Raw genomic sequence first — 14,353 nt, 5'->3', positions numbered from 1 at the left:
AAACACATAGAAGCTATCAGTTTAAAGGATTTCAGCATCTTAGGTTTTTCTTTCAAAAAAGATGACATTAAAGAAATACGAAATCATCATCAAAACAAACAAACGTTTCCCGCATACATGATGGACTCTCCTAAAACAGACGAACCATTTCAAAGTCTCCTATCAAACCTAATTCTGTGAAGCCAAGGGGGAGCTCTGAGCAGGCCTCATCGTCCATAACCACCTGAGGACTGCATTCCAACGACACAGGTTGACGGGAGGTTCCTATAAAGAGTCAGCACTTAACGCCGCCCCCTCAGCTCACACACCTTGCTCTCCGCCCAAGAACTGAAGATTTACTATGGCCCAGAAACTGCTGTAATCAGCAACCCCGTTCTGTTCCAGCAAACAAATGACACAGCAGAACCAGTAAATGTTAGGAACACCGGTTTGCAACATGCCAAGAATGAGGCCAAAGGTGTGCGCAGAAAGCATGTTTACTGCAGCTCCCTAAAATGACACAGTGGTGGGAGCTTTGTTCCAACAGCCTGCCTTGGCACTAAGCTGCCCACAGAAACAAAGGCGTCTGAATCCAAAGGGCTTTGTGCACAGGTGGGCTGCGCAGATTCCCTCTGTCCTCACACACACCTTTATTTACAGAAAAATGGCTTCGTAGCGCCCAATAAAAACCAACCATTGCACTGTTAGCTCAGACTCGAGTAAACTTAATGAGTTTTTCTTGTTAAAAAGATAAGGAACAACGATGAAAAACTACGAAAATCTAAAGGCTAGGAATTGGCCTGAAAACAGCTGCAAGAAGGCAGCGAGGAGTGAAGTCACACAGAGGAAAGGCGCCATCAGCCGCTTCTGGTCACCAGCACAAGGTTCTGAAGTATTAAAACACGTACGACAGCGCGGCTGTCCCTCGGTATCCGCAGGGGAAACCCAGATTCCTGGACGCTCATGACCCAAGGCTGGCCCTGCGCCTGGGGCTCCACGCCCATGGTTTCCCGGCAGTGCAGGACCATAATTACTCAAAAACCCGAGTGGACTGCACCATTCACTGCTGTGTGCTAAGGGTCAACTGTGCATCAGCTTTTAAAACCAAGGAATATTCAGATGTGTTGGTGACTCAGGAAAACAAACAAAAAATTTTTTAATTTTAAGATAATACAACATTAAAGTAAAATGTGGTTGTCAGTGGTACTGGGTACCAAACTGAATTCTATTAAAAAAGTGTTTGCATGTGCTTGTGTGCACATGTGTTTATGTTCCTTTTTCTAGAAATGGCATTTAATTTATATTAATATGAGTTAAACATAAAAAGTCAAGCTGTAAGCTTTATATGGGCCCAACTTCTATAAAATTAATCGGCACATAAAGCAAAGCTCTGAGAATGTGGCTCCATTTTAAAACGTGACACATTTCAAACACTGAGGACTTCATGTTACAGAGAAAGTACACTAGAAGTTGGAAAAGAGAACGAAGTCACATTAAAGTTCCTAAAATCCAATAATCACAACCAAGCTTAACATCAGTTAGTCCAGTAGTGACACTGGGACGACTGTTCAACTCCTAGAACAGGGCTTGGCAACGTCCCTCTGCAAAGTGCCGGACGCCACGTACTTCTGGCTCCCTGGGCCCGCGGTCTGCCTCTGTGCGACTCCAGGAGCCGCACAGACAACACACGGACAGACAAGCGCGGCGCTCCCACGACAGAACTTCACCGTCACAGGCCAACTGGGCCTTCGGTCATAGTCTGCTGAGCCTAATCTAAAATGTTAAGGAATTATTCTAGATTTTTCAAAGACAGTCGATTGATCTTGCAAAAGGCACTGGCCTTTGGAAATCTCAAATCTTCGCTTGTAAAGTGGTGACAATGAGCACTCCTCCCTTCAGATCAGACGCCACATGTTTAAAGCAGATTCAGTGCATGTGGTTCAGAGATGAGACAATAAAATATGAACTGTCTAGAATCCTAAAATGGATAACTTACTCTGGATAAAGGGGTGAGTGGTTACTTCTTAAACCTGCAAGAACACGGCCACCGCATCATAACCTCTGAGATACACTTGGATCCAGAAGTCCGTGCAAGAGGTGTTTACTACCTTACCCGGGCTTTAACTCAACACGGTTAAAATCACACCTGGGAAATCTTGGTAGAAGCTCACAGAACAGAGCTGTGCAGCAGGGATTTTTATGCCCACAAAGTCATGAGCAGAAAGAAAGGAAGGGCGGCGAGGAGAGTGCTCGCACACGTCTGCCCCCACACCCCACGGCTCCACATGACGCGCCCCTTGCTAAAGGGGATGGGGGAGCTCCCGCGCGGCTGCCCCATGCAGGCGGATGGCATTTTAATGTTACACTGTTACAATTCCTTCATACTTGTTAACAGGCTTGTTACTGACGGAGAAGCCAATTAAGTCCCAAATCACAGGTTCAGTTAGCTCTAAAATTAAATCCCTCTGTATATGACTCCAGTTTATTATTCTGAACATGAGAACAGGCTTCTAAAGCTGCCCTTCTCTTCAGGCAGAATATCCTGAGTCCAGTGATGCAACCTCAGTGTTTCAGGTTCATTTTACTGTTACTGACAATTCATGACCGATCAGCACGCAGGGCGGTAATAAAGATGCTCCCAGGGCCGATCAAAGTGACCTCGTATGTTTGGTCCTGTGGATGCGAGTCCAGATTTTTCAGTAGCACTATTTTTTCAAAAAAATATTCAAAGTTCTCAGAGTTAATCCAGAAAGGCATTAATTTAAAATCTTTAATTTTATGTAAATATTATTTTAAAATACTGTGGTCAGCATACATCCCAGGGCCTATCAAGCGTAACCAGGGCCTTGTGCTTTTTCTATTCAGTAAGAACCGACCCCCAGGTGTCCCTCCACTGGACAGCTGCCATAGTTCAGTCGTGGAGGGATGTGAAGAAGCAGGTTAGCAGGAGGGTGGCTAATGCCTGTCCCTTCAACGCCCCAAGAATGAGTCACTGAGATTTCAACAGACGTGCTGTCAGTCTAGAACCAGCATCCAGAGGGGGTAACTTCCTGCTCCCTGAATCCAAGAGAAATAAAGGAAAAGACAACGAGATCCCACGCAGACCACTCGCTTGAACTCACTCTCGTCTCTACGAACAAGTCACTTCCCTGCTCTCAGCTGTTTTCGCCCTGAGAAGGAGCACCAGCGACATTCTGTCCCTGCCCCGCGGCGATGCCGCGGTGACTGTGGCCGCCCCCCGCGCCGCCGCCCGGGCGGCCCTCACCTCTCTGCCTGCAGGGCTCCTCCTCCTCCGTGGGCTCGGACGGGTCATAGTAGGCACCGCCGTACGTGAGCCCCACAGCACGGTAGCTGCCGTCCTCGGCCAGGGCTGCGCTCAAACGCTTGTATTCTTCCTCTTGAATAAAAACGAGAATTTTATTAACAAAAACAGAAACTTACTGAGAAAAATTTTATACATATTTCTAAAGTTGTAGCTATCGGTAAAGCATACAACACAATTTCTCCAACCTCTTTTTGAGGCAAAGACAGTTTAAAAATTCACACTTCACATCTATCAGTGTACACTTCTGCCAGCACGTGTTTACCACAGACAGCAGAACACGCGATTTTGTGGACAATTTCTTCCTGCTGAGAAACTTGGGGATTAAGAACTGCATGAAAGATTGTTAAGGCAAAGACAAGAACATCAATTTTAATTTATACGATACTGTTAAAGAAGAACAGTTAAAGAGTTTGGTTTTTGTTTTGTCAAATCCCAGTCTGCCCTCAAAAGCTGGGAAAATTCTCTGTGGCTCTATATATAAACTATCCTGAGGTCCTCTCAGAACGCAAAGACTCCTGTTTTTCCAATCCACTGGGTACTGTCAAGATAATATCAGAAAGAGTGAGTATAAAAAAATGAATGGGAGTAACTTTTAATATACTTAAAAAAATTTTAAAAGTTTGTTGCTTAAGTAAGTTTGTCTTGAGCAGTACCTTGCCTTGCCTCCTCCTCAAGCAAGTCCGTATGCAAGGCTAAATACCTCTCCTCATCACACAGGGCCTCGACGCGGGCCTCCTCTTCGGAGAGCTGGTGGTCTCTGTTCCACGTCGAGTACTCAGCATCGTACTCAGACAGGTCATGCAGGTGACCGCGCCCATCGTATCTGCAATGTGAACGCGCTGGTCAGCGGCAAGGAATCACCCTCTGCGGTGCTGTGTGCGAGGCTTCACGTGTATACTTACCGAGTAAAACAAAGGAATCAAATAATAAAGCAAACATAAAAACTCTTCCCAGATTTATACTTAATTTGGCTAGTCAAAGCTCACCTACTTTTAAACTCCAGTTATCTTAACAAAGTCTCACTCCTTTCCACACTATGACAAAACTTATAATTAAAGGTAAGCACTCCTCTAATAGCATAAATGGTGTCCACCTCGGTGGCAGTTCTTACCGTTCATGGTTTCGTTAACCATTCAATGCCATTTGCCAAAAAAAAAAATTAAAAGAAAAATTTTTTTTTCTGAAAAGTCAAATATCATAGCTTACATTCACACAAACCGAATACATAAATACCTATCCGTAAGAACCAAACGGTCGAAATTTCCTCGCTCCTCTCTGCTAGTCCCGAACTCTCAGGAGAGATCTTCACCAAAGAAACTTGCGTCCATTGGAGGTAAAATCGTGGCTAGGCTGGCCCCCTAGCCACTTGGCTGAGGAAATAAGTGCTGGGTTATGTGATAGAGAGACACACATACATAGGAACAGTGACATATACGTGCAGTTTAAGGAGGTTCACTGGAAACAGAGTAAAACTATTAGAAGACGCAGTGTCAACCTTTTCCTTTAAACTTCACACCCCCAGGAGATCACATACACGAAGACACATCCATGTGTCCCAGCATGGACCAACAGGTACGTTAGGCAAATTTAGAATAAGAAGAGCACTTTCTGCCATGCTTTTAACATAAAAGATTCAGTGTAGATGCTGTCAATGTGCAACTCTCAGATAACGAGTGAATTAGAGAATTTTACTCAAAGCACTCAGATTTAGGGTTGCAAAAACCAATAGAGAGAGACAAACAAAAGTCTGCCTAATTTTTAAATGCTGACTTTTGTCATGAGGACCAAAAAATACTACAGAAAAAAAAAGACAATTATAAGAAAAAAGGCCAAAAATTTCAGGGTAGCCAAGTTATTGCATTTTATTTAATTTCAGAATTATTTTTACTTTGATGTAAACCTCCTTAACTTACAAATGCAGATCATTATTTTAAAATATCGCACATGTACATGTGTGGCGTTTGCTCCCCACTAGTTTGGAAGACCTAACTCACATCATGTACAGAATGATATTGGAAATTGCATAAAAAGCTCAGACTTTCTCGCTTACCAAACTTTAATAATAACAAATACCACAAGTAACACTTTGGAAAAGGAAGCTCGCTGACAACTCAGGCAGCATCATTCAATAGAAACCACGGTTTAAAAGTACAGCGTGCTTGAGCAGAGAGCGGGGCTGTCGGGTCCAGACCTGAGAGGGCAGCCCTCCTTGCACGAGTCCTTCTTGTCTAGATCTAACTCCAAATGGAAACGTTGGGGATGGAAAAAGACGTTTGGTCATTAATGTGTCCATTCTGGTCAGCTCAGAGGTCATCCCTACAGTCACGTTCCAGGGCTTTGCAGAATCCAGTTTTAATTGTCTCAAACGATGGCCTTCCTTCGCTCGGAGAGACTACTCCACGGTTTAATGGTTGGTCACTCTTACTTTTCAGTCCGGGCCCCAGAAGTAGAGTTGCCAAACCGGTAAAAACCAAACCAACAAACAAAAATCCCAAGGAGAAGGAAGGAGGGACTGAGAACACGGGAAGGGAGGGGAGCAAACGTCCTACATCATGTAATGTCATCCTTTTCAAATCAAACACCTTTAGAAATTCCAGGCCCCGGGACCCCGCTCCCTACCCAAAGTGGCTAAACATACTCTAGGGTGATTACCTCCAGCGTGTTTGATCTGAAAAGAACACATCTGTATCCCTGGCCCACCCTTTGGCTTTAAGAGACAGTGAAACCAGCCCTAAGAACGCTACCTCTAAGAGCAAGGCCAGTGTCTACAGGAAGTCAACTGGCCTCCAGCTGAGGGGCAACTTCACCCTCGGCCTGAACCTGTCAAACTTGTCGCATTAACACAGGATGGGGGAGGAGTCGGGGGGAGTCAAATGTCATCCCGGCAAAATACGGGCGCTCCACAGTGAGCGCTGGGGCATGAAAGATACAAGGCCAACTCATGCGGTCCAAGAGGGTTCTAACTGCGGCATCAGCGTGCAGCGTTTCGGGCTGCCCTCCCACCACACCCAGCCGTGGGACGGAGGGCCCCAGAACGCCGGTCTGGAGAGGCCCAGGGCGCGGGCAGCTTCCGCCGCCCGTAGTAGCAACTGCAACCCAGCGACAGGGGTGAGGGGTCGCGAGAGGGGCTGCAGGAGCAGAGACGATCCCTCCGGCGACAGACGCGGCACGCAGCTCCAGCCAGAGACTTAGGGCAGGTTTCACCGTCCCCCTCCCCCCAAAACAACAGGGGGTGCGGACGGGGGAGGAGGGTTTCCCCCGGATCCCCGATGACTCCAGAAAACCCCTTTTCAGTCCTGGCCATCAAGTCAACATCAGACGAAATCAAGCGGGCGAGGGAAGGGGAGGACCGGCGGGTGGGGGGAGGAACCGACCTGTCGATGAGGATCTTGTGGTCCCCCATCCAGGGGATGAGGTGCTGTCCCTGTTCCTGGGCCAAGGCCCGTTCGTCGTCCCGGAACAGCTTGCAGGCATAGCCGAAGACCAGCAGCTCCACTCGGTTCCCCCCACCGCCGGCACCGCCGGGCCCGGCCTCCTCCTTCGCGCCGCTTTTCCTCTCGGTTTTGGCGCGGCCGCTGCTCGCGCCGTACATGACAGCGTCCCCGGCGTCCAGGCTGGTCCTCTTCTGAGCCACGCCGATGTCCCCGACGCCTCCGCCTGGCCTACCCCCTCAGTCAAAAGCGCCGCATCCCGAGCCCAACCTCGACACCGCCGCCATAGCGGGCAACAAAATGGAGGAAGCGCCACTTCCGGTGAGGGGCGGCCCTACTTCCGGCGAGCGGATGCGGCAGATTCGCTACCGCTCCGTGCCGGCTAAGCCGGTAGAAAATACTTGGCTTTGGCTTTTCGCGTTCGGAGGCGCCACCACGTTTGGGGCTGTCGTTTTCCGGGGAGAGCGCGTTTTTAGCGTTGGTTCTCTCCGGCGGCCGTCCAGAGCAGCTGCGAAAGCGCGGCGCCGGATCGCGCGCTACCTGCGCCCGGGCGGGTCCGAGAGCTGCGCGGAAGGAGGGCGGTAGCTGTCTGGGCCGAGTGCGCGGTCGGCGGGGCGGGTGCTCTCCGCGCCTGGGCGACGTTTCCTGTCCGACGCCGCCAGGGCCCGGGACCGTGCAATCTGGGGCCGGGGGCTGTGGAGCTGGGGGCCGTGGGGTCGGGGGCCGTGGGTTGTGGGGTTGGGGTCTGTGGGGTCCGGTGCTCTGGGGCCGGGGGCCGTGGGGCCGGGGGCCGTGGGGTCCGGTGCTCTGGGGCCGGGGGCCGTGGGGCCGGGGGCTCTGGGGTTGGGGGCTCTGGGGTCAGAGGCAGGGGGCCGTGGGGTCGGGAGCCTTGGGCTGTGGAGCTGTGGGGTCCTGGGTCGTGGGGGCCGGTGCTCAGGGGACGGGTCGTGTGGCTTTTCTGCAGCCCTGATTTCTCCTCGGTCCTGGGGTTCACGGCCCTCGTCTCGCCTACCTTGGAGGGTTTCCTTGGCGTATGTCAGAGGAAGCTGTGAGGCTCCTCACGGCTACGGGACTTGGGGGGTCCTGGGGCCCCTGTGGGAGAAGTGACCGAGGGCGGGGCTGGGGACCCGCTTTTGGAGACCAGTCACTTGGATGCGAGGTGACTTTGCTAAATAGCTCCTCACGGCCGGTTTCCCACCTGTGGTTCCACTAGGAGCTAACGGGCCTTCTCGCCCAGCCTATAGCTTTCAGCCCCAGTCACGGGGTGGCCTGCAACGCCCTGGCTTGGGGACCGGAGCTCCCCTTCCGCCCCGGGACTGGAAACTGGGCCGTGAGGCAGACAGTCTCCTTTCTGGGCCGCATTACTTGTCTGTAAATCAGTGATACGTTTTTCTCTGCTAGTAAGGTTGAAATCAGATCATGTACATGAACATGAGTAGGTTTAAAAAGATGAAGCTGCAGGAGGTTCCCACCCAAGGGCCTTCGCGTCTTCCGATTTCTCTGGCTTTTCGTGTGGGAGGCCCCTGGTCCAGCCCCGTCCCGGTCTCGGCCTGGTTCTAGCTGTCCAGGCTGGGAGAGTTTCTCACTGAGCTTGTGTGACCCAGCTGCACTGTCTTTGCAGCCCTACCACCACCACCCTGCGTGTAGCCCTCACCAGGATCGGCTTCAGGGGAGCAGGGGTTTTGTTGGGTTCCCTGGAGCATCCTCAGTGTCTAGAATAGCGCCCGGCGCACTGTGGGCCACGGATTGGTCACTGTCTGTTGAATGAGGGGGCAGGCAGCTTCCTGTCCGGCTCTGCATGGCGGCCCGCTTCGCCAGAGCGGGTACGGGGTGTCTCTGTTGGTTACTCGGTTGGTCCCACATTGGTTGCCTCTGGGCACGTGCTGGTCTGTTGAGGTGCTTGGCTGGTTTCAAGCTTTCCCTTGGGTTCAGGGAGTGGAGTGAGGCCCAGCGTTCCTAGTCAACCCCCACCTGCTGCTGCGACTCCTCAGAGGGGTTCTGAGAGAGCATCCCTTCCGCCTGGCTTGAGACTGAAAAGACTGACTTTGCACTCCTGACTGGTTTCAGTTCCAGTGGAGCTTTTGCGTTGGTCCTGTGCTCTTTCGGAGGCTGAGTTTTCTCATCTGTAAAGTGAGGATAGTAAAGCGAGGACACGACCTTCTTCAGAAAGCTGATGGAGATCTTGGAGTCGATACTCAAGGGTGTCCGTTGTTCTGCCCTGGGTGTGTTTTTAGACGACGGCTGGGGAAGGATAAAGGAAGGAGTAAGTCTGATCTCAAGACAGTGGGTGCTGAGCGGGTGAGATGGTGTTTAAGCAGCCAGGAGAGGAGGGAGCCAGGCCAGAGGCAGGCTGAATCCTAAGTAGAGGTCTTGGGGTGAGACAGAGCAGAGCATTTTCAAGGAGTGATAGATTCAGTGCAGTGTGGCCGCAGGCCAGGATGTGGCCAAGTAGGGAAGCCGTGGCAAGAATTAAGGCTGGAAGCTTGTAGACTTTGGGAAGGAGGGTGGACTGAATTCTAAGGGCAGTGGGAACCCTTGGAGCGTGTACGTTGGGGAGATAGGGAGGGGGGCAGATGTTGAACTAGCTCAGTGTGTTTTGGACTGTGGTTTGCAGTCCACTAGTGGTTATGAAGTCGGTTTCGAGGCTCACAACCAGCATGAAAACCTGAAAGGAAGAGAGATGTTCCCAGCTGGTTCTTTGCCTGTCAGGTGAGTTTTAGAATTAGCACGGCGAGTTATTCCCACCAGCCTGCACGTGTTTTGGCTGGGGTCACTTGGGGAGAGTTGACATCTTTGCAGAATTTGCTCTTCCGCTATATTAAAGCCTCTCATAAAGGTTTCTAATTTTCCTTGTAAAGATTGTACGTCTTTCATTAGATTTATTCCAGACAGTTCACTTTTTGATGCCATTATTACCCCCTTTTAAAATTCCATTTGCAAGTTGTTTGTTGTTAGGGATACAATTTCAAAAACCATTTTGTATTCAGTTGCCTTGCTCAGCTTCATTATTTCTAGTTATTTATCTGCAGGTTGGTTTGGGTTTCTGACATGTGCAGACGTTTTCCTGGTCTCAGAGTAAAGGCCCCACCTCCACCATTGGGCGTGGTGTGTGGTGTCAGTTCTTGGAGGATCCCTTTGCCAGGTGGTCAAGGTCATCCCACCTTGGTCATGGTATTTTAGTTTTTATGTGCATTGCAGGATTTGACTGGCCAATGTCTTGTTTAGGACTTTTTTGTTGTTCACCAAAATATTTCATGGAAGACAGCAAAAGACAAAACTACAGAGCAGGAGCAGACGTGGGTAGTTGGCAGAAGTCAGCCAGCCGGGACACTTAACAAGCTTGTACGGACCAGTAAGAAAAAGACTGATTTAAAAATTGGTAAAAGATAAACAGACTTCTCATGAAAAAAAGGAAACGTAAATGGTAATAAACATTTGGAAAGGAGTTTAACTTTATTATTTGCAAAATGAAAATTAAAACTGCAACGGAAGGAAAAAAAATTTTATAGCAATAACAACAAAGAAAAAAACCCAAAATTAAAAAAAAAATTGAAAAAAAAAGGAAACTACAGGGGGATACCATTTTGACACCAGCTGAATGGACACAGATGTTAAGTTCAGCATCAGTAAGAGCGGGTGAGGATCTGGGGCGGTGTGCACCCTTGAAAGCTGCTAGCGGGCTGTTAATCGGCACGACCATTTTTTGGTTTGTTTTACTTATTCTGTTTATCTAGTTTGTTTATTGGTACAACCACTTTCGAAAACTGTCACTATCTAGTAAAGTTCGACATACTGACCAATACCCAGCAGCTCCACCTGTCGCTGGACACCCTCCCATGATGCCCCAAGTGCCACAGGAGACCTGGACACAAGTGTCGTAGCGTTGTTAGTTGAATGGCCGCAAGCCGGAAACAGCCCAGGAGCCCATCAACAACAGAATAAACACCGCAGTATGTGTACGCACAGCGGAACGCAGTGCAGTGGAAGGGGCTGGGCCGCGGGTACAAGCGAGAGCGTGGCTGAACCCTAAGTAATCTGGAGCAAAGAAAGCAAGGCGGAAATGTGCAAATGGAGCTTCTGAGCTTTTGTGATTCCGATCCTAGAATTCAGACAGGAATGACGAAGCTATAATGTTCAGGGGGTGAAGTCCAAACAAAAGCAGAGCAATGTTGATAAAAGGGGTGACCTGGGGGTGGAGGGGGAAAGGCAGAGGCCGCCGAGGGGCCTTGAGGACGCTGCAGACATTCTGTTCGCTGAGCTGGGTGACAGTTACAAGGGTGTTCATCACTGTTGGGTGCGTTTCTCTTTAATGTTTCTAAAAAGGGAAAAGGGCACCTCAGGTGTAAGTTGGTCCTATTTTCTGATATTTTTATTTCAGTCACACGCACATGGTCATCATATAAGATGCATTTCTTATTGTGGATCACAGTAAAAAAAAAAAAAAAGTTTGAAAGCTGCTTGTGTTAGATGGAAGATTCCTCCCTAGTCTGTAGTTTGAAATGGCCAGTAGCTCCCATCATGAGCATCCTTCCCACACAGGAATGTATGCTTCTTAATGCAACTGGAGTGTTAACGTGCGGGTGGCTTCAGGCGGAGGTGACGCGTAGGCCCGCCAGCGCTTTTCATGTCGGGTCAATGGCTCTGTCCAGTCAAACCTGAGCTCTCTGACCTCCAGTTATTTCGCCTGTGCAGTGGGGCTTGAGAACCTAGCCAGGTCCCCACTGTGAACGCTAACTAGTCAGTGGAATTGGGGGAGGGCACAGAGGAAACGCCTCTCCTAGGATCACCCCACGTTGGCAGGCAGAGGCTGTGACAGGTGGTCTGTACAGTTTGCCCTTTTCAACCAAATGTGATTTGATTTTTACACATTTGCAGGAGTTCCTATGAATGATACAGTGAATGAGGAAAAAACCTCTGTTGAGCCACGGGTCCCAGCTTGGGTTCAGGGTTATGAAAAAGCCCGTCGGTCGACCCACCTCGCCTGAACACCTGCTGCAGCTCAGCCACTTGAATGCCTCTCATAGGACTGAAACCCTGGGTGGTGGAAAACTTGTATCTGTATCCCCAGGTGGACAGAAATGAGTGACAGTGCCCTGTCTGTCATTTGGAAATTCCGTCCAGTGGCAAGTAACGTGGGGGCCCCTTAGCAGCGAGACAGACTGGAGGGTATTGCGGTTTTAGTGGGATGCGTTGTCTCCTTGAATAAAATACGGTCTTGCGAACGAAGAAGGGAGAGAGGGCACTGTGGGCCAGCTAGCAATGTCTGCTGCAGTGCACGTCGTTCCTACTCTTAATACACAACCAGATGGTGGGGGGAGGCATGGAAAGACGTGATTACTGAAGGGGCACGAGATCTGTGGACCTATGCATCTGAAAATGCGTAACTTAAGAATAATGGCTCACAGCATCGACACTCAGTCAGGGTCCAGTTAGGAGAGCAAGGACGGTGCGGCGGGTGTGAGGGGCATCGGTGCCCCCGAGCACAGGTGTCACCCAGTTAGTCCACGCGGGGCCCCGCTGAAAGGCAGCACACCCCAGCTGGCGCTGACTGTGCTGAGCCCCGCACCACCTAACTCAGAGCTTTGGCTGTCCCAGGGACGGAATCTTAAACCGCTGAATCAGGATCCAGTGCCAGTTAAGCCATCTGCCTGGTAGACCCCTGCCACCTCCTAGAGGAAATCAGCCTCTTGGAGCTTCTTTCTGTCTGCTAGATTAGATGCTACACTGGAGTCACGAGTTGTTGAATTAAAAACCGGTAAGGTCTTCAAGGTCTGCTCACTTGGAGTCTGGTTTTTGACAGCCCCTTCGTGAAGATGCTCTGGGATTGCAATCTCACGTGGGGGCTTGTGCAAGGTCACCGGCCCTGGCTGCCTGCCGCCAGGTCTGTGCTGCCCACCGGGGCGGCCATCCTGCCCCCGGCCGGGTGCGCGGTGCTCAGCGCCGGAAATGAGTTGCTGGTCCCTTTCTTTGAGAAGCTCAGGGTCAAGTTGGGGAGACAGACGTCGAAAAATAAATCTGTTCTGTTGGGATATTTTGTAAGTAGCAATTTTTTAGGACGTTTTCTCAGCCTGTGCGCTGCGAACGCGGCCTTCCCCAGCCCACCTATGCTGTTATGTTCTCAACATAAAATCACCTCAGCTGCAGGGTGACAGGGGCTTGTCGCCCTCAACTCGGTATTTTAACAGCCTAGTTTGAAGATGGAAAAAAATCGAGTTGTATCAAACACAGTAGTGTGTGCGTCGGTTGGTAAAGGGCATTTTGTGTTTACGGTAAAGATGAAAAGATACCATACATTTCATCCTTAACGCGTGCCTTTTTTATTTTCCTCCTCACCCGCCTCCCATTTTGTTATTTCTAGAAACTTTGGAACCTCAGGAAGCGAAGCACTTTCTCAGCACAAGAATAACAACAACAACAAAAACCCAAACTCCCACCAAACATCTCTGCTTTTTCTTTCTTCTCCCCTCACCAGTAATATTTTCAAGATTCAGAAACAACTACAAAAATACAGTAACAAGATAAGCAATACATTCCCCAATTTCCCAATTTTTCCTGCCCTATTTCATATCTAATATATCTGTTAATCCAGCCTTTCTCCTAAATTTCTTTGAAATCTAATTTTTTCAGAGTGAAAACCTCTGAAGAGTTATGGAGCATTTTTGGAAACAGCTTCATATTTCTCCCCTGCTTCGGCCAGCGCTCGGCGCAGATGTGTAACTGGCATTCTGTAATCCTGACAGCAGTACCCCGGACGGATAGGTTCTTGGACCTTGTGCGACTCAGCCAAGTCACACCCCACACTGGTCGCCTTCATTTATCAGCTGCACAGTTTCACTATTTAAAAATAAGAATAGATTTACCTTATGATCCAGCAATCCCACTTCTAGGCATGTATCCAGAGGGAACTCTAATTCAAAAAGATCCATGTACCCCAGTGTTCATAGCAGCACTATATACAACAGCCAAGACATGGAAACAACCTAAATATTCATCGACAGATGGCTAGATAAAGAGGTTGTGCTGTAATTATACAATGGAATACTACTCAGCCATAAAAATAAAATAATGCCATTTGCAGCAACATGGATGGACCTGGAGAATGTCATTCTAAGTGAAATAATCCAGAAAGAGAAAGAAAGAAAGCATATATCACTTATATGTTGGAATCTAAAAAAAAAAAAAAAAGAAAAGACGCTATGAACTCATCTACAAAACGGAAACAGACGTGCAGACATAGTAAATAATCTTACGGTTCCTGGGGAAAAGGAGTTGGGAAGGGATAAATTTGGGAGTTTGAGATTTGCCAAATGCTAACTACTGTATATAAAAATAGATAAAACATTTCTTCTATATAGCACAGGGAGCTCTATTCAATATCTTGTAATAACCTTTAATGAAAATACGAAAACAAATATATGTATGTATATGCATGACTGGGATGTTATGCTGTTCAGCAGAAATGGGCACACTGTAACTGCCTATACTTCAGTTAAAAGAAATGAGAATATTTTAAATAGACCAAACTGGGGAGAGGAGGGTCCAGCTCACGTGGTGGAGTGTGTGCTTAGCATGCACGAGGTCCTGGGTTCAATCCCTAGTATCTTCTGTTTTTAAAAAA

The 14,353-nt window shown here is 48.9% G+C and overlaps 1 protein-coding gene and 1 long non-coding RNA gene across 4 annotated transcripts in view; one reads left to right on the top strand and one right to left on the bottom strand.

Annotated features, from left to right (window-relative positions):
* The window catches only part of SFSWAP (splicing factor SWAP), a 66,408-nt gene extending 59,358 nt beyond the window's left edge, over positions 1 to 7,050 (bottom strand). For 2 of the 3 annotated variants that reach the window (XM_031442459.2, XM_064481330.1), the window contains exons 1-3: positions 6,679 to 7,050; positions 3,958 to 4,127; positions 3,245 to 3,376 (exon numbers count right to left, since the gene is read on the bottom strand). In XM_031442459.2, coding sequence (XP_031298319.2) covers positions 3,245 to 3,376; positions 3,958 to 4,127; positions 6,679 to 6,896 — 520 coding nt within the window. In that variant the 5' untranslated portion in view covers positions 6,897 to 7,050. The remainder of the gene's footprint in view (positions 1 to 3,244; positions 3,377 to 3,957; positions 4,128 to 6,678) is intronic. The other variant, XM_064481331.1, reaches the window with a different exon arrangement.
* A 562-nt stretch (positions 7,051 to 7,612) lies between these two features.
* Positions 7,613 to 13,925, top strand: LOC135319759 (uncharacterized). Its single transcript, XR_010378623.1, has 2 exons — positions 7,613 to 9,444; positions 11,611 to 13,925. It is a non-coding gene; the product is annotated as an uncharacterized LOC135319759 (long non-coding RNA).
* The last annotated feature ends 428 nt before the right edge of the window (positions 13,926 to 14,353 follow it).

This window comes from Camelus dromedarius, chromosome 31 (genome assembly GCF_036321535.1).
Source record: "Camelus dromedarius isolate mCamDro1 chromosome 31, mCamDro1.pat, whole genome shotgun sequence".
In the NCBI taxonomy this organism is placed as follows: domain Eukaryota; kingdom Metazoa; phylum Chordata; class Mammalia; order Artiodactyla; family Camelidae; genus Camelus; species Camelus dromedarius.
This window is presented reverse-complemented; position numbering and strand designations above follow the sequence as displayed.